Source organism: Tachypleus tridentatus, chromosome 1 (assembly GCF_004210375.1).
Source record: "Tachypleus tridentatus isolate NWPU-2018 chromosome 1, ASM421037v1, whole genome shotgun sequence".
NCBI classification, from domain to species: domain Eukaryota; kingdom Metazoa; phylum Arthropoda; class Merostomata; order Xiphosura; family Limulidae; genus Tachypleus; species Tachypleus tridentatus.
This window is the reverse complement of record NC_134825.1, coordinates 74,301,817-74,320,763: the sequence shown is the minus strand read 5'-3', so window position 1 is coordinate 74,320,763 and position 18,947 is coordinate 74,301,817. Positions and strand designations below refer to the sequence as shown.

Genomic DNA, 18,947 nt, shown 5'->3' with positions numbered 1-18,947 from the left:
GTAGTTAAATAAAGGTATTTGTTAAGAGAAGTAAGTTATGTTACGGATTTTAACTTAATAAATGTTTTATGAGCTGTAACAAAACCCAGAGTAAAACAACTCTTCTTTGGTTGCGTAGCCAAATGTTCTAGTTAATTTTTTTGGTAGGTTTATTATTATTATTTGTGTTCCGAGCCTGGCGAAAAAATAACAACAAAAAAGCACGAAGAGACAAATATTATGAACATCTGCCATAATTACTTTTATAAGCCTTTTTCTTCATTTGAGATTTATTGACTGTGATAAAAGTTCATAAAGTTTGAAGGTGTAAATAAATTTCGTTTTATAATGCTTTATTTCTTTTCACTTTTAAAACTTGCTTATCAAAGTTAAACTAAAAATAAATTAAAATGTATTTTTTTTATCTATTGAACGTAATTAGAAACTAATAAATTAATAATCATTTTCATTCTAGCATTTTTATTTCAAACAACATCGTCTATAGAGGACAAAACAAGGATGATCGTAAATAGATTTCCTGTAAGAGTAATTTTTGAACGAAAGAAAACTACCTCATTATATAATAATTCAATTAACATTTACAGATATTTTATTATACAGTTACAACAACACTAAAACGTAACTTTAAAACCCTTAAGAGGCTTGGAGAATCCTTTTAAAAATATTATTATGTTTTAAAGAGATTTGACGTTTGTTTGTGCATTTCTAGTTTGTTGATATAGCTTAAGCCTGTTACTCAGGATCGTATAATTTGTAAGAACTCATTTTCGTTTGCGAAAGCAGGAAATTGGATTGAAGTAACACTGGTTGTACCGGATCTGCCGCTTACTCTGCACAAATCTATCGCCGTAAGGTGGCCATGGTAGGTCTTCCTCTCCAGCCAACAGTAAAGCCAAGTTGTTTGCCAATTCTCTTTGTAATCTAGCATTATACTAAAATAAACGAGAGAAAAAGACCTGAGGTGAGCATTATTAAAAGTTATACATAAATGCACTAACAACATAAAGCTAGTGAAAATGGTTTTTCATCATTTTGTTTTAAAATTTCAGTTGTAATTTCGTAATTCAAACAAATTAATCTTCCACAAAGTGAAAATAGCTTTTTAAACATTTTACACAGAGCCTAGTTTGACAGTACACATCCTATTACAATGTCATATAGAGCCTAGTGTGACGATACACATTCCATCAGTCATATCAATCCTAAAGTGATAATACAAATCCAATTACAGTGTAATTTACTACAGAGCAGTAAAGTTTCCCGTTATAAAAGCAGGTAAATCAAAGACTAATCAAACAAACACAACAAAAAACACTCCCATAGATAGTGTTAACATACGACGTCGAAGTATAAAAAGCGAGCATATTCTGTTTCAATCACCAGCTTCGTACTTTGTTTCGCAAGAGATTCTCTAATAGAAATGTTAACCTTCATTAATTCAGTCAGTAACCTCTTCCACAGTTAGAACAGTTACCACTATCTTCTATTTAGTTAGCTATAACATCTCTTTCAGTTATTAGTTTCTCTTTAAACAGTCAGTTATCTCTTTCAAGATTACTAGCGACTCATAATTTGTCACTTATCTCTTTCAAGATTACTAACCATTTTCTATTTAGCCAACAACATCTTACATTTATTAGGCTCATATTATTCAGCTAATAACCCCTTTTTAGAGTTACTGTACAATATTTATTTAGTCAACAATATCCTTCAGAATTAATAGCCTCTCTTTATTTAGTCGGTAACGTCTTTCTTCGTCACAAGAGTAAGATTTTTGTTCTTGTTCCTTCAGTTATGAATAACACAACACTCCATTGGCTACTTTTATTTCGAGCACTAACTTTTCTTTTTTTTTCGTTTATTGAATTTACTTTTGTGGATGTTTGTCCCAGTTCAATAAAATATAAAATAATGTCGGTTACGTGGCTATTAAATCAATTTCATAATAGAAACACCAAGACGTTTGTTTGTTTTTGAAATTCGCACAAAGCTATTCGAGGGCTATCTGTGCTAGCCGTCCCTAATTTAGCAGTGTAAGACTAGAGAAAAGGCAGCTAGTCATCACCACCCATTGCCAACTCTTGGGCTACTCTTTTACCAACGAATAGTGGGATTGACCGTCACATTATAATGCCCCCACGGCTGAAAGGGCGAGCATGTTTGGTGTGACGGGGATTCGAACCCGCGACCCTCAGATTACGAGTCGCTCGCCTTAACACGCTTGGCCATGCCGGGCCACACCAAGACGAAGGACTCTTTAATAACAACCGTCGTTTTAAGTATAGTTGTAAAAGTGAGAAACAACAACTAAGGAAAGACAAACATTTCTATTGTTTTCGTCATACTAAAGAAGAGTAAACAGTTCTGTCTTGTGGAAATCATTCTCAGTAAATTTTTTTAAGTACTTCATTCCCTGATATAAGGCGAAAGACACTCTTTTTTGTTGCAGTATGTTTGTGGAGCTTATCTTGTATGACCAGACGTCTCACTGAAACCTCTCATGACGAAAAAAGTCAATAACAAGATAATTGTTTTTCAACTACAGAAGTCGATCTTTTTGTACCGCTGTAATCTTAGCAATACACAAGTAATTACGTTAAATTTACTCTGTTTACAATATTTTCTGAGAATAATTGTCTGGTGAAAACATAAAACCAATTACATATTCATTATTTTTTGCAAGAACGATACTACAGCTAGACCTGGCATGCCCAGGTAGGTTAAGACGTTCTGAGGGTCGTGAGTTCGAATCCCCGTCCCACCAAACATGCTCGTCCTTTCAGCCGTGGGAGCGTTATAATGTTACGGTCAATCCCACTATTCGTTGGTAAAAGAGTAGTCCAAGTGTTGGCGGTAGGTGGTGATGACTATCTGCCTTCCCACTAGTCTTACACTGCTAAATTAGGGACAGCTAGCGCAGATAGCTCTCGTGTAGCTTTGCGCGAAATTCAAAACAAACCAAACCTCTGACTTTACGAGAAGACTTTGATTGCACTAAATACAGGTAAAATATTATAAAAAAGTGTAAAATATCGAAAGTGTTTCATTCAAATAACGTAAGAATGATATTCGATTTATCATGCCAGCGAACATGTATAAGCTAATGATGCGCGGGTTCGTGTATTATAAAATGTTCTGACGAACTTCAGTGTTACAACACTTTTATTAAAAAACAAACACTACAGCTATGTGTCAACTGTAAACAGAAACATACTTTTGAAATTAAAAAACTAGTATTTTTCATAAAGAAACTAGGATGAGAAAACAACTCGTATTACAATCCAACAAATGTATAACAGTTCTTTTCTTGTACTTTAGTATTAAAAAAGAGAAAGTTTCGTAGAGAACTGAGTGCTTTTAAGTTAAAACTTACGTTTTGTTAAATAAACAATAAGATCCACATTAAATTGCTCCAGTTTTAAATGAGATACATGTGGTTTTCCCCAAATGTGAAATATTTGTTACAGTTGCTAGCAATGTTTTTCTACATCTACAGTCATTCAGCTGATGATCAGTGGATAAAGCGATAAAGAACCAGAGCGTAATTAGAAATCTTTGTTTTTACGAGATAAGTTATGGAGACGGTTGATATGGGTGATGTAAAAGAAACTTCGATCATGTCTTGTGATGGTAGTAATATGATACAAAGCTATGGGACATCTTATTTTTTACTCGAATGTTGTTAGTGGCAAAAACAACACAATAGGCTATCTGTGCACTGATCATCGTGGGTATCGAAACCAAATTTCTAGCATTATAAGCCCCAAGATTTACCGCTGAGCTACCAGAAGGCTAGACTTTTAATCTAATTTGTATTTTTAACTTAACTTAGACTCGTTTACTGTTAAGCAGAGAACTACACTATGAGCTATCTGTGATCTTCTCACGGCGGGTATTAAAACCCGATTTTTAAGGTTTTTATAAGTCACACTTACTACTGAACTAGCGTGGGACTTTTAATTTAGAGTTACAATATAGATAAAATTAAAGAATAGTCATTACGTTGCAAGGAAGTACATATTATATTACACAGACCAAAAATTAGAAAACACTGTTAGTGTAGGTATAAGCTAGTGCTTGTGTTGTTTTCGGTTTATTTTGTTTCAAACTGTTTCATTATAATATCAAATGAAAGTTTCACGAATCTTTACTGAATAGCTTTAGATATAAAGAAACAAGACCATTCTTGCTATTCTTTATTTTGTTGGCCTGTACATTTGTAACTAATCAGATAGAGAATGTCTTATACATGATCTATCAAATTAATATTTATATCATGATCAGTACTATTCATCATTTCAATTTAAAATCTTTGTTTGGTGAAGAACATTCTCTTGCGGATGTTTCTGAAGAAAAAATATTATGTTTCTTAAAAATATAACATAAATAGCGACAGACAGCTGAATAGACAGAAAGTCCTAAACAGAATAAAACTCAATACATCATGATCACTGGGTACATTATTGTTTTGTTGGCAGCGTAGTAAAAGTGGGGGTTTCCTAGGGTACTCTCTTCACCTCCCCTTGCGCTGATTGCCGGCCGTTTATGAGCTTTGGTTGTAGTTGTTGGCGGTTTGTTTCCTTCAAACTAATTCCTAAGTTTCACTTTGTGATACATTTAGGCATGGCTTAAACAAAAGTTTTGATTACTCTAAGCGCCCCACATAAGCTCCCCCCTGACACACACAATGGAGACGGTAAAGAAGGATTGCTCGATTTCCAAATGCATTAGGTATCCAACTCCCAAATACCCATCAAGATTTATCGAATCGCATTAAATATTAAAGTTTGGGCTAGTTCAGTTTCTCATAAAGTGGGTCGAATATAAATGTAAAAGAACATCTTTCTTAGACACTCAACCATTCAGTTCCACGGGAGCATGTCAGAAGATGAACTCTATGATTGAAGAACACATAACAATCTGATAATTGTGATACAATTTAAAAATCAGAAAACAAATGTGTCATTTATTTGGTTTAAAGTAATCTATATGCAAAGCTCTGATCAAATAAATTAACCTTTAGAAAACCGAGAACTTCTGTTTGTTTGTTTTGAGTACAAAACTATCCAATGAGCTACCTGCGTTGTGCCCACAATGGACGTCGAAACCAAATTTTAGTTTTATAGGACTTTAGATATACTGCTGAGTCGCTAATAGCAACCAACACAATGAGAACTGTCCATTGCATCTTCATTAAAAGTTGCGAATGGTACCTAATTCGCTACCTAATATTTGAATTGACCAAGTATGTTATTTTTCGTGGACACTGTTCGAAATAGAAATTATTACAGAAAAGGAGAATTTTTTGTGCTCATTGACGTGTCACGTGATGAAATCTAAAAGAGTAAGCCAGCTTGTTGATTTCATGACGAAGTAAAATCTTAAAACCGTTCGGTATGAATATAGTTGTTGCAAAGGGTTAAAATTATAAAATATGTGTTTACTTCGTAGGTCCGGCTGTGGCTTATTGGTAAGTCTGTGAAACTGATGGTACATGGCTCACTTCGCATTGCTAAATATGTATTTATCGCTTTACCCTTTGGGTATGGAACGACAGAGAGAAGTCTCTGTTTTGGTTTTGTTAGCGTTAAAGTACAATTCTCCGATAAGAAATCACGAAAATTTCGCGTATTCAATAATCGTGAATATTGGAAAGTTGAATTATTGCTTTATATTTACTGTATTTTCCTTATTTGAATAATTTTATTTAGTCTTTTAAAACAGCGTTTTTCTTTGCACAATTGGAAATATTTTGTGTACAAACGAACACAAAGTACTGTGGTGTACAACAATGCGGTTTGTGCATTTTTAGCTATTCGGATAAAGTATATCTTAGAGCTATGGTCTTACATTATTAATATTTATATCATGACCAACCTGTGTGCGGCCCGGCATGGCCAAGCGTGTTGAGGCGTGCGACTCGTAATCTGAGGGTCGCGGGTTCACACCCCCGTCGCGCCAAACATGCTCGCCCTTTCAGCCGTGTGGGCGTTATAATGTGCGGTCAATCCCACTATTTGTTGGTAAAAGAGTAGCTCAAGAGTTGGCGGTGGATGGTGATGCCTAGCTGCCTTCCCTCTAGTCTTACATTGCTAAATTAGGGACGGCTAGCACAGATAGCTCTCGTGTAGCTTTGTGCGAAATTCAAAACAAACAAACAATCAACATTAGTGAAAACGGTTATTCATTTTTTCAGTTTAAAGTAAAGATTACTCAGTTTAGTGAAGTCTTTCGGAAACACTTTCAATTTTACATACAGCATGTAAACACTGCAAAACTATTACATTAAAATACTATTTATCCTCAGTTATAGATAATACAACACAACTATAAGATAGCAGGATTTTTTTGAGATTTCTATCTACGAATTATTATTGCTCTTTTGGCGTAAGCGTTTTGTATAAAGTATTAAACATTTTCTGCTGGAAAGGCCACTGCCAATTACTCCTTTTGTAGCATATGTTTGTTTGTTTTTGAATTTCGCACAAAGCTAGACGAGGGAAAACACTTGGTCATCACGACCCACCGCAAACTTTTGAGCTACTCTTTTACCAACGAATATTGGGTTCGACCGTCACATTATAATCCCATGCTACTGAAAGAGCGAGTATGTTTGTTAGGACGGAGATTCGAACCCATGACTATCAGATTGCAAGTCGAACGCCCTAATCACCTTAACATGCCGAGCCACTGAATTTCGATACCTTTGGTGGGCACATCACAGATAGCCGATAGTGTAGCATTGCGGTTTGTTTCAACTCTAAAAATATTTCAATACAAGATTAGTTAACTCCTGTTTGTTTTGAAGTTAAGTGCGAAGATACACAATGGGCTCCCTGTGCTCTGCCCACCACGCGTATTGAAACCCGGTTTCGAGCGTTGGAAGTATACAGGCGTACCACTGTACGACTGGAGGGGGGCACTGAACACTTTCAGTGTTCGTTCTTGTTTTGTTTTTTACCAACACTTTAGCCAAAATTTAATATATATTGTAACATGTCTTAATGCAGTTCTCAGAAGCCCCCTGCTAATAAAGCGGTAAGTCTACATATTTGCAGTGCTAAAATAAGGGGTTCGATCCCTCTCGGTAGACTCAGCAGATAGCCTGATGTGGCTTTGCATTAAGTAAACACACACACAGCTCCCAGATCTTTGAACACATCTGTTTCAACAGATCAAATGCTCCACATTCTTAGTCATAAAAATCTTGCAAAGTGACTCTGAGTTTTGTGTTTAGTTCTATTATATATTATTATCATTCTATTATAAACAGTTCTGATTTCAATATGTCAAGTACAGATTAATATGACCCGCAACGAAACAGGATAAACAAAGAATGATTGATAAATACTTGCCATCTACATTATTAAAAACGCTAAGCCTTAGAGATAATGTTATGTTGTTTTAGCGTTTTTACTGATTTAGGTGACAATTTTACGTCGGCCATTCTTTTTATCCTGTTTCGTTATGGCTCACATTAATCTGTACTTGAACATTGAAAACAGAACCATTTATTGTTGTTTGTTTGTTTTTTTAATTTCGAGCAAAGCTACGCGAGGGCTATCTGCGCTAGCCGTTCCTAATTTAGCAGTGTAAGACTAGAGGGAAGGCAGCTGGTCATCACCACCAATCGCCAACTCTTGGGCTACTCTTTTACCAAAGAATAGCGGGATTGACCTTCACATCTTAACGCCCCTACGTCTGAAAGGGCGAGCATATTTGGTGCAACCGGGATTTGAACCCACGATCCTCGGATTACGAGTCGAACGCCTTAACACACTTGGCCATGCCAGGCCTGAACCGTTTATAATAAAATGATGAAATATAAATTAAACATTACATTAATTCATAATAGTTTCCTTGTAGCTATATACTTTTAAAGAGTTTAAAGCTAATTTCTTTATTGCACATTGTAAATGAGTACAAACTTAACAGAGCAGAGGAAATTTATAGACTTCAAGTTGGTTTTCTAAATACAAGACGTTCAGCTGCAAATTCAGTATATTTAGATTCTTACAGATAAGCTACGTTCGGTTCCTCGTTAGCAATTATTGGGTTGCTTGTTTGTCTCTGGCATGGCTGACGTATTTTCTGTATAACTTTCTTATCCTAATGAGCATCTTCTGCCGCTAGTTCGAGTCCAGATATTGTGAAATTGGAAGTAGCTTAAATTGTTGAACATAACGACCAATTTGTTTCATGCTTAATGAAGCATATTTACACAAAAGTCAAACTTAAGAATTTCATTAAAAAAAAGTACGTTAAGCTGCTTTACAATGAAATTTAAAGGCTGACAGAAACATAACATACAAATAACTTGCGTAACTAACGTCCGTGAGATGGTTCGTCTGTTGAAAAACGCTCAAGAGAAGGTTTTAAGTCCGCGAGAGGAGATTTAACTACGCTAATAGGTGGCTTATATATGACGTTGTTACTTTCCATTGGTTGAAATAAGGCAGACAGTGTGTCAATATTTCAACTAAGTTGATGTCACATTAAGGGCCTAAGTAATCACTGTTCTCATCACGGTAACTCGCCATTCTGTTTCAATATGTGATACACAACATCTAAGACTCTCTTTCTCCGATTAATATTTAATGTTTCATTTCAGAAACACGGTACACTAGACCATGAAGGTTATATCTGCTTTAAATAACTACTTTTTATCTCGTTTACATTAGTTTCATTAGAATATATGAACTTTAATTTTTATCCCTAAAAGCGTATCGATCAAGATTAGTAATTTAGTTTCCTTGTAAGCTAATTTCAGAAACTTTTCTCCACATGCTCATTATGTAGTAATTACTACGAAAACGTAATAGCACTTTGCTGTTTCCAATTTCATTCATTACAGCGTGGTTCAGCCGCGGTAGCCATAGTTTTGGAGAGTGCACCGTGTATTAGCTTTAGCAAATATCTATCCATATTTTATGCAATTATCCGAATGAAATTATGAAACACCTAGAAACGACCAACGCTTCAGTAATAGTAAATTAGACGGCGAATAAGTTGAGTAAACTCTGACCACGTGAGCACGAACGAATATCATACTGAGTGAGGTCTGGGTAAATGTTGTAAAATATGTTTCAGTTTTTACCTTGGTACTGACTTAGACTTTAAAGCACGAATACTTAAGAGCCTTCTCTTCGGAAAAATAAATTCATTGATTCGAAATCTGTTTGTCGTATGTGGCAATACGTATACAGTGAATATTTCCATGGGAACTGTTGAATAGTAGAGAAAAACTGATTGTTGTTTACTTTTTAAAACGGAATTCAGCGACATTATATTTATAATGTCAAGTCGTTCTGTATATTTCATCTTGTGCACAGAAAATAAGCAGAAAGTTAACTCCAGAGATACAGCTTTTTTATGTTAAAGGTTTTGCTAAACAAATACAAAGAATATGCAAGCTGCCTAAAGTCAAAATACATTTTACGAACACCAACACAATATAATTGCACACAAGTTCACCTAAAGATCCAATCGAGAAAAAAACAAACAAAACACGTCATACATTTACAACCTTCTATGAGAAGATGGACTTCAATATATACACGTTGAATAAACAATAATCAGAATTTAGGAACATAGTAAATATACAAGACTATTTACATTAATCTATTTGTAACAGCCCGTCATTCTGAGAATAGAATCAATATAAATAAACGTCAATATGAGTATGTGCATCTTGTTCTGACGCTTTCAACAAACTTGACACAGTGATGCAGGAACATATGAGGACGGTAATGGGAAAGTTTGGTTAGATCCCCATCTCATTTCGAAGAAAAACAACACCTACCAACCAAATCAGCACATCTTGACATAGTGATACAGGATGACATAAGGGGAGTTTGACCTTCCATCTAATTTCATATTGATAAAATTCTGGAAAATACTATGTTTTTCTTTTCAGTGTTGGTACCTTTATGCATTTTTATTACGCTTTTGATGTTTATTAGGTTAAGTAAAGCAACAACAGAAGTACAGTTTCCTATCCTTTGCATAGCCAGATAGTTAGGGCGTTGTACACTCACAATTTGAGGGTTGAGGGTTCGAATCTCCGTCTTCCTACGGCTGAAAGGACGGTATAATGTGTAGATCAATTCCACTATTCGTTGGTAAAAGAGTAGTAGCCCAAGAGCTCACGTTAGGTACTGATGACTAGCTGCCTTCTCTTTAGTCTTTCACTGCTAAATTAGGGGTGGCTATCGCAGATAGTCCTCGTATAACTCTGCGCTAAATTTCAAACAAACAAACAAATCCTATTCCTTTCTTACAAACAACTTTTTATTTCACCCATCCAACTGACGGATAATTTGGATATTGTATAATAAGTTAGAATAACACTCAAATAATAGGATACGAACCACAATTGAGAAAAAGAAAAATAAGAGATATGTTTTACATCCTCTGAACGAATAATATATTCAATCAACCCAGCACAGAAGACAACAAATCTTACATACCCTTCTTGAAAGCATTGGAACAGTTAGTTGACTGAAGCACCAATGAGTAACAATGAATGGCATATCAGCATTTCTTAACAATGACATTGAAAATGGAATCCCAACTCTTGTTACCGCACATAGACTTTCACATGACCCTCCTGAAGGCATCAGAAAATTAACGTCAGAAACGTATGGTATATCTTAATTCATGTGTAATAACAAAAGGAACCTACTAGATATTTAGCCACTAGATTTGGATTATCATATAGTTAATCGTGATACAGCTACTTACCTGTTTGTTTGTTTTTTAATTTCCCGCAAAGCTACACGATACCATCATAGGACATCAAAACATACGCAGTTAGGTTAAGGCGTTCGACTCGAGATCTGAGGGTCGCGGGTTTGAATCCCCGTCGCACAAAACATGCTCGCACTTTCAACCGTGAAGACGTTATAATAGGACGGTCAATCCCACTATTCGTTGGTAAAAGAGTAGCCCAAGAGTTGGCGGTGGGTGATGATGTCTAGCTGTCTTCCCTCTAGTCTTACACTGCTAAATTAGGGACGGCTAACGCAGATCGCCCTCGTGTAGCTTTGCGCGAAATCAAAACCAAACTAACAAACCTAAACATACGTAAAGTTTTTGGGGTAAGTCCCTGTTTTTAATAACTATTTATTGTGTAGTGATTTTTAATTGTTTATTACGTCTTTTACATAGAAAACAAACAAAAAGAAAATTGCACATGTGTAGTCATCTCGGCTTTACAGTATTTTAATAAATAGAAACATTAAGAACGTCTAATTTGACTGTGCAATGCTGTACCTGTTATTTGCGTTCAAAACATATTTTTATTAATAAAACGCACCTTGTTTTGTAATAATAATGTTTCGTTTTTGAAAAAAGGAATAAAAGATTTTTAAAAATTAAACTGTCAATGAATCAATAGTCAGAATTCTCTCAAATTTCATTTCTACAAAAACATCAAACAGAGATTTCCAGAAAAGAAGTTGTTACGTCTCTTTGAGCAATTTTTTTTCAGATTATTGCTATAGAAACTAAGTTTGAAATAATATTGTGCAAAGTTTAAGCCAATAAAAAATTAGTGTTTGGTTCTTCAATTGCAAATAAAGATAATAAAGATAACCCTACATTAACCACTATGTAATATTTAGCAACTGTTTTTAGCGTTACTATAATTTAATTTTCTCGGTAATTGGAAATTTATTTAAGACTGTAGTTCTTCTGTCGCTTTAATGGTACCATGTGGACTATAGATTACTTCTATTTGTCAGATTTTCTTTCTTGCCAGATTGGCAGCCCCACTACAAGAGATACGATTCTGAGATATTGGAAACCTTATCATTTATAAATCGTCTTCATACATGTCCCAATGGGTGAAGTTTGCCTGGAAATGTCAGATAATTCCTACTACTCTGTATTTAGTTTCTCATTCGAGAACTAAAAAATAATAATAATAAATGAAGCCTAGTGCACCACTTTAGGTTTTCAATAATCATGTTTTTGTTTTTCTTTACTTATAACTGAACTTCGTGTGATGCCTATAATTTAATTAAACGTATCCTGTTACTGCACTCGTTAAAAGTAAAGATTTTATTACTTTCCAAAATCTGGTAGTTTATTAACAACGGAAGTCATTAAGCAATAATAACATGCTTCATGAAAAGGATTTTGCGATTATTCTATTGAAAAACAAATCGTGTTTACCAATTGGTGGTTAATTGTCTCCTTTGATTGTGTGTTAATAATTATCAACTGGAAATATCCTCACTCCGAGAGATAAAACCTCAAATAATATATGAGGAAAGACAAAGTGTACTGAAATCACACATTTTTATTTGTTTGTTATAACGAGGAAATCTGAGAAAGAACCTTTTGGACTTTGTTTCAAAACTACGGGCAGAATTTTTAATCACATTTTGTTTGTTTGTTTATTGTTATACACAGAGCTACAAGTAGGGCTATCTGTGCTCTGCCCACCTCGGTATCGAAACCCGGTTTCTAGCAGTATAAATCCCTAGACAAACCAATGTGTCACTGAGGGGCTAATAACGTTTTATTGGAATTAAAGAAAATTGAACTGTGGACGTGTTTAATATTTGAATAAAATATTAAACATTTTTGGTGATCTCATCCAATAGTCTTAGAAAAAAATCCATAAGGGTTTATCAGTTAATGCTCAAGTTACCCTTTTTTTTAGCTTTTATTCCGAGTGTTTTACGCGCTAATATAATTAATTAAGACTACAATTTTCTCCCATTAAGCATTATCATTTATGCCACGTTTCCGTCATCGACTCATCCAAATACACTTTAAAGTTTCAAGTATGATTTTATGGCAGTGTAGTAATGAGAGAAATAAGATTTGTTTGTTATTTAGCACAAAGCTACACAATGACCTATTTGTACTTTGCCTACCACAGATATCTAAGCTTAGTTTTTAGCATTATAAACCTACCGACTTGCCGCTGAGTGGCTGGAGCAATATGGCGTATTTCATTTTGAATTTCTTTTAGATTTAATAAACGATAAAAAGATAAAAGCAAAACATTCAATTTTATGCCCAGCTGGCCAGGTGGTTAAGGCACTCGACTCGTAATTCTTTCAGCCGTGGAGGCGTTATAATGTGACGGTCATTCCCACTATTCATTGGTAAAAGAGTAGCCCAAGAGTTGAGGGTGGGTGGTGATGACTAGCTGCCTTCCCTCTTGTCTTACACTGCTAAATTAGGGACGGCTAGCGCAGATAGCCCTCGAGTAGCTTTGCGCAAAATTAAAAAAACAAACAATAAAAAACTTACTGTAGTTCTATTTATTTAATAACTTTAACATCTAGCAAGTCAACTTTAAATAATGTATTCATGAAAATATTTTTATTGGAATTTTCACATACTATAGTTTCTTCTCTGAAGAAAGAGATAAATTATTTTAAAATTTTAACTGCTGTATGCTTTTTTTTAATACAAAGTTACATGAGGGGTTATCACTATTCACTGTGGAGTGTGGAACTCTTGATTGTAGTGTTCGCAAACCTATCGCTGACCCATCATGGTACCACAAAATTAAACTAACTTCGAATAATTTGGTAAGTTTTAATCCCACTCGGTTTGTTAATTTGCCCACAATGCATATCAATTGTGTTTTGTTACACTTTGAAAGCGATGCGAACTTAGTCTTATGCAGCTACCAGTTGCTTATTCGAGAAAATGAATACGCTCGGTTTGGGTTTGTTTATTTTGAATTTCGCGCAGAGCTACACGAGAGATATCTGCGCTAGCCGTCCCTAATTTAGCAGTGCAAGATTAGAGGGAAGGCAGTTAGTCATCAATACAAGCCGATACTCTTTTACCAACGAATAGTGGGATGGACCGTCACCTTATAACACTCCCAAGGCTAAAAGGGCGACCATGCTTGGTGTGACAGGGATTCGAACCCGTAACCCACGGATTACGAGTTGATTGCCTTAACCACCTGGCCATGCAGGGCCCGAAAACGAAGGCGAGAATAGGAAGATTCAATGCGTAAGAATAATAAAAAAGACTATTGAAATTGAACATAACCCATTATGAAATGTTCATGTAATTCGTGAAAAAACAACGACGAACGAGCAAACTAACGAATTCTTGATCACTACAAGCTGCTACTTTTGAGGCAGACAGAGACGTATTCGAGGCAAACTCCAACAAAATGAAACTTTTGTTTCAACAAATAATACTACGTTTCTCACTCCAAATCACAATAATATTCATTGTTTCTTTTTTAATAAATGGTTTATTTTGTTTAAACATGGTCTGTAGATTTTGACTTCCAAATATATTAATTTACTATCGTTGAAAAACAAGAAAACGAAAAAAGAGGATCTTCTGTTTGGCGGTTTATTCTATACATAGAGAAGTTGTTGCACATCTTCAGCTATTATGTCTTGTTTATTGTAAGACTGTGAGAGGTCAGGAAGTGTTTTAGTATTTATAACACCTATCAGGTTTCTGCAGTAATATGTCTGTTACTTCCTATAGTAAAGGGCTCGGCATGGCAAAGTGTGTTAAGGCGTTCGACTCGTAATCCGAGGGTCACGGGTTCGAATCCCGGTCGCACCAAACATGCTTGCCCTTTCAGCCGTAGGGGCGTTATAATCTGACGGTCAATTCCTCTATTCGTTGGTAAAGAGTAGCCCAAGAGTTGGCGGTGGGTGGTGATGACTAGCTGTCTTCCCTCTAGTCTTACACTGTTAAATCAAGACAGCTAGCGCAGACAGCCCTCGTGTAGCTTTGTGCGGAAATTCAAAACCAAACAAACAAACATTCAAATACTTTCTATACCAAGAAATATCAAATGTGTAAACAACAACAACAAAAAACACTCACGTACAAAACATAAACTTCAGGAGTTTGTGATAAATAAATAACGATTTGCAACATTAAGTGTTTATTTAGTACACGTGTGACTTTAAGGATATATGTGCAATAAATATTAACTAGTAACTTCTAATCAGAGTCACCCATATGGCTAAAAAAGAAGCCAGTTTGAAATGCTAAAAGTCTTCTCTCGATACTCGCGATAGGCAGAACACAGAGAGCTCCTTCAGTAGTTTTGTTCTTTACAATGAACAGACATGAAAACCATCCAATTTCGATCTCAACGGGTAGGAAAGGTAGGACATTTAAATGGAATAACAAAATGTATGGGTAATGAGTAAATAAACAGTAAAATGAAAAAAATCAGCAGAAAATGAAGGTTTGATCATAATGTAAATAAACAAACAATTGTTTGTTTGATTTGAATTTCGCATAAAGCTACTCGAGGGCTACCTGCGCTAGCAGTCCTTAATTTAGCAGCGTAAGACCAGAGGGAAGGCAGTTAGTCATCACCACCCACTGCCAACTCTTCGACTACTCTTTTACCAACGAATAATGGGATTGACCGTCACATTATAACGCCCCCACGGCTAGTAAGGGGACGGGCATGTTTGGTGTGACCGAGATTCGAACCCGCGACCCTCGAACTACGAGTCGGACTCCTTAACACACTTGGCCATGCCGGGCCTGTGAAAAAACGAATTAAAGGAATGGAATAAAATCTTAAGAAAGAATTCTTCCATTGAGGAGAAAAAGGACATTGATTGAAAGGAAGCAAACTCAGCAGTTTTACAATGTTATTAATGTCAAAGCAGTAGAAAGGCATTGTGCTTCATTTCAATAAGATAATACATGTCTCTTCTCGAGACGCTGCTAGCGATTCATTATTGTTACAACAAGTTACAAAGTTTAGACTTAACAGCAAGAGGCTCCAGTGAAATGGGCAGCACAGGGAAAAAGTAAACTGGGAAATAATTTAATCACCATTTACAAAAAAATGTTTTAAATTCATAGATGAACCTATGAGGAATTTCTGTCTACTATATAGACTAGAAAGACTGGTGTAGATAAGAGTTGTTTTTTTTTTTCCATTCTTAGGTGTTGTGCAAACTGATTGAATAATTTGGTTATTATTTATTCAGTGCTTCCACAAAGCTCTTTATTAGCGTTTAATCACACAACACCACATAGTAGACATCATCTGTCATCTGGTACTGAGCACAGTAAATGGAAGAAAGAATTAGTAAAAAAAAGCACACCTATAAAGATTCCGTGAAAAATTGTGTATAAAAATTTATGGTAATGAAAAATATAAGTATGTGTAGATCGGCAATGAAATACGAAAACTTTCAGAATTCGGGCTAAACACTGTAGACATCAGAGCAAGTATGGAAGATAGGAACAGATGATTTTAATCTAAAGTTCTAGCGCTAATTCTAAAAGTATTTTGCAAGCTCAGTTACTCAATCATGACAATACAATAACTTATTTCTATGGCATATCGAAAACAAAAATTGAGAGCTCAGAGAAGATCACTGCCTACATATGAATACTGCCTTTACAGATTAACAGTATTCATCCAGAAGTAATAATATACAGGAGATTTATGTTGAATTTAAAGTGTTTTTGTTTAACCTTGCGCAAAGCTACCTGAGAGCTACTTGCGGTAGCTGTCCTTAATTTTGAAGTGATAGACAAGAAGGAAAGCAGCCAGGTACTATTTTCTATTGCCAGCTCTTGGGTTACTCTTTACCAATGAATAGTGGCGTTGTCTCTCACGATATAACGACCCCTTTGTCTGAAAGGTCAAGCATGTTCGGTAATGGGATAAACTCAATACACTGTGAGTAACAATCCCACCAACAGTGATACAAGTTCAAACAACATAGTATTTATAAGAGAAAAAAACATTTGTCTTTTCCTAAACATAAATATTGCACTGGAAATTCTTCTGATATTCCAATGTACGGATACTATAGCTGAAAAAAAAAAATCTTCTCAAAATGAAACCAATCAAATTTCACTTGAGATCCAAACAGAACAAATGAATGATTAAAATGCAGGACTGTGGTTCTGACATTCACTTACCGTTACCACCAGCAAACAAAAAGAAGGAAAAACGTCGTTCCTTACACTTTGAGGCTCTTGTTGCATTGTAAATGTGTCAGTCATGTGTTGTTGTCAAATATATCCCTTCTCTCTAGTCCACTCACGAAAATTAGGGACAGCTTCAAGCGAAATTTAGAAGAAATAAATCTCTTGAGATTCACATTAACTCCAAAGTTTAATTGGTCTTTCCATAATTTCGTTTGAACATCATATCGTTGAATCATTAGACTTAAAGAGAAGATTGCTCGAGATTTCGTTTCAATAAAAGCCGAAGACGTGAGTTTTAAATTCTAAAAATTGTAATATTTTGTATGTGTAAATGTTGGATTAAACATTTTAAATATTTGATTTCTAATGGAAATTTCACATTTAAAACTTAATGAAATAATTTGTCTTACACATAAGAATAAATACACGTGTAAAATAGCCCACATAATGATTTTAATGTCGTGTCATTTACTTAGCCTTCACCAACCCAATACCAGGCACACTTTCCCAGTGTGGCTCTCTGCCTAAGCCGACAAACCACTCTCTTCTTGAGACCTCGCTAAAGAGTTTTTGGGATATTTTTGCACAAAACAATCTATCTAAAAAATAAACTACAGCTATTAAGTGTGCACAATAGTTTCTACACGGGATCACTGCAGACCATGCTTTTTATAACGCAAAACTACCGTGATTTTAAAAATATAACAGTATCTATGGCTACTTCTAAAGTTTCATTTGTATATTCATTTGGAGCAGCCGAAAGTGGTTGAAAATAACTTTTAAGAAAAACTTAAAATATTTGATGCCAGTTAAGGTATCAGAAAAGGTTATGATAACAAAAACGTAAAGTTATTTGTTTAGTTTGTAATTTTTAAAGGAGTTTCTTTATAATTAAACTTTACTTTTTTAATAACGTAAGGCATTTTAAATTAAATCCCTATGTTGTAACAAAAGATAACAAAAAATACTATAACCATTTCCTAAATTAAAAAGATTCTCTAGGATAAGAAATTAATTTTGTACGCTCCCTGACATTCGAAAACATTTCATTTTGATAAAATCGGAGAAAGACAGATATATGTATATATATATTTTTTAATTATTGACGTCATTCCGATCGTTTCTAATTGTGTTTCTTTTTTCTTTGATTGAGTTTGATTTTTCATCTTGGGCTCAGAAATCAGCAGTAAAAGATAAAGCTTTTTTAGTTCAGTTCGCAAACAACATTACATAAAACTTAATTATTTTTAATTTTCTAGTTGTTTACTGGCGTTTATAACCATTTCCTTTCACCATTTTGATATTTTTAAGTTAAAAATGTAAAGTCTTTTAGTCGAATAAAAAACTGTATATTTATGGGGATAAAATTATAATGGTTGCTAAAAGGTACGACGTTGTTTTCTCTCTAGTTGTTAGTTATTTGCTAAGAGATGCTAATTTGTTTTAATTTCCAGTTTCGTTGGAGTTGCCAAGGTTTCCTTTTTTGTTGTTTCCAGTTTCAGTGTGGTTGGTAAGAGGTCCTAATTTGTTTTTATTTCCTATTTCATTGAAGTAGCTAAGGGTGTGTGTGTGTGTGTGTGTGTTTTCTTATACCAAAGCCACATAGGGCTATCTGTTGAGCCCACCGAGAGGAATCGAACCTCTGATTTTAGCGTTGCGAATCCGTGGACTTACCGCTGTACTAGCGAGGGAGGGGAAGTTGCTAAGGTGTCCTAAATTGTTTTTTTTTTCAGTTTCAGCGTGGTTGCTAAAAGATTCTAATTTGTTTTTATTTTACATTTCATTGTGTGTGCTAAGTAGGGCCATCTGAAGCTTTGAGATTCGATTCGATTTGTTAGCTGGGGTTTCGATTCGAAACTACATCACTTCCGGTAAACTTTAGAATTTAGCTTTTAACTGACTCTACATATTGGAACCCATTTTTCTTCTAACAACATTTTTTGTACTTTTCTTCTTCATATATCTGCTGTTATTAGAAAAAAAATGTTCTTATATTCGTTACTAATTGTGTGTAACAACATTCTACA

At 34.9% G+C, this 18,947-nt stretch overlaps 1 protein-coding gene across 3 annotated transcripts in view; it reads right to left on the bottom strand.

Moving 5' to 3' along the window:
* Window positions 1–394: 394 nt before the first annotated feature.
* The window catches only part of LOC143252545 (uncharacterized), a 33,221-nt gene continuing 14,668 nt past the window's right edge, over window positions 395–18,947 (bottom strand). Inside the window, exons 1-2 of one of the 3 annotated variants that reach the window (XM_076504876.1) lie at window positions 10,470–10,594; window positions 395–932 (exon numbers count right to left, since the gene is read on the bottom strand). In XM_076504876.1, coding sequence (XP_076360991.1) covers window positions 762–932; window positions 10,470–10,556 — 258 coding nt within the window. In that variant the 5' untranslated portion in view covers window positions 10,557–10,594 and the 3' untranslated portion in view covers window positions 395–761. Of the gene's footprint in view, window positions 933–10,469; window positions 10,595–18,947 lie in introns of those variants that run through there. The other 2 variants (XM_076504866.1, XM_076504856.1) reach the window with 2 other exon arrangements.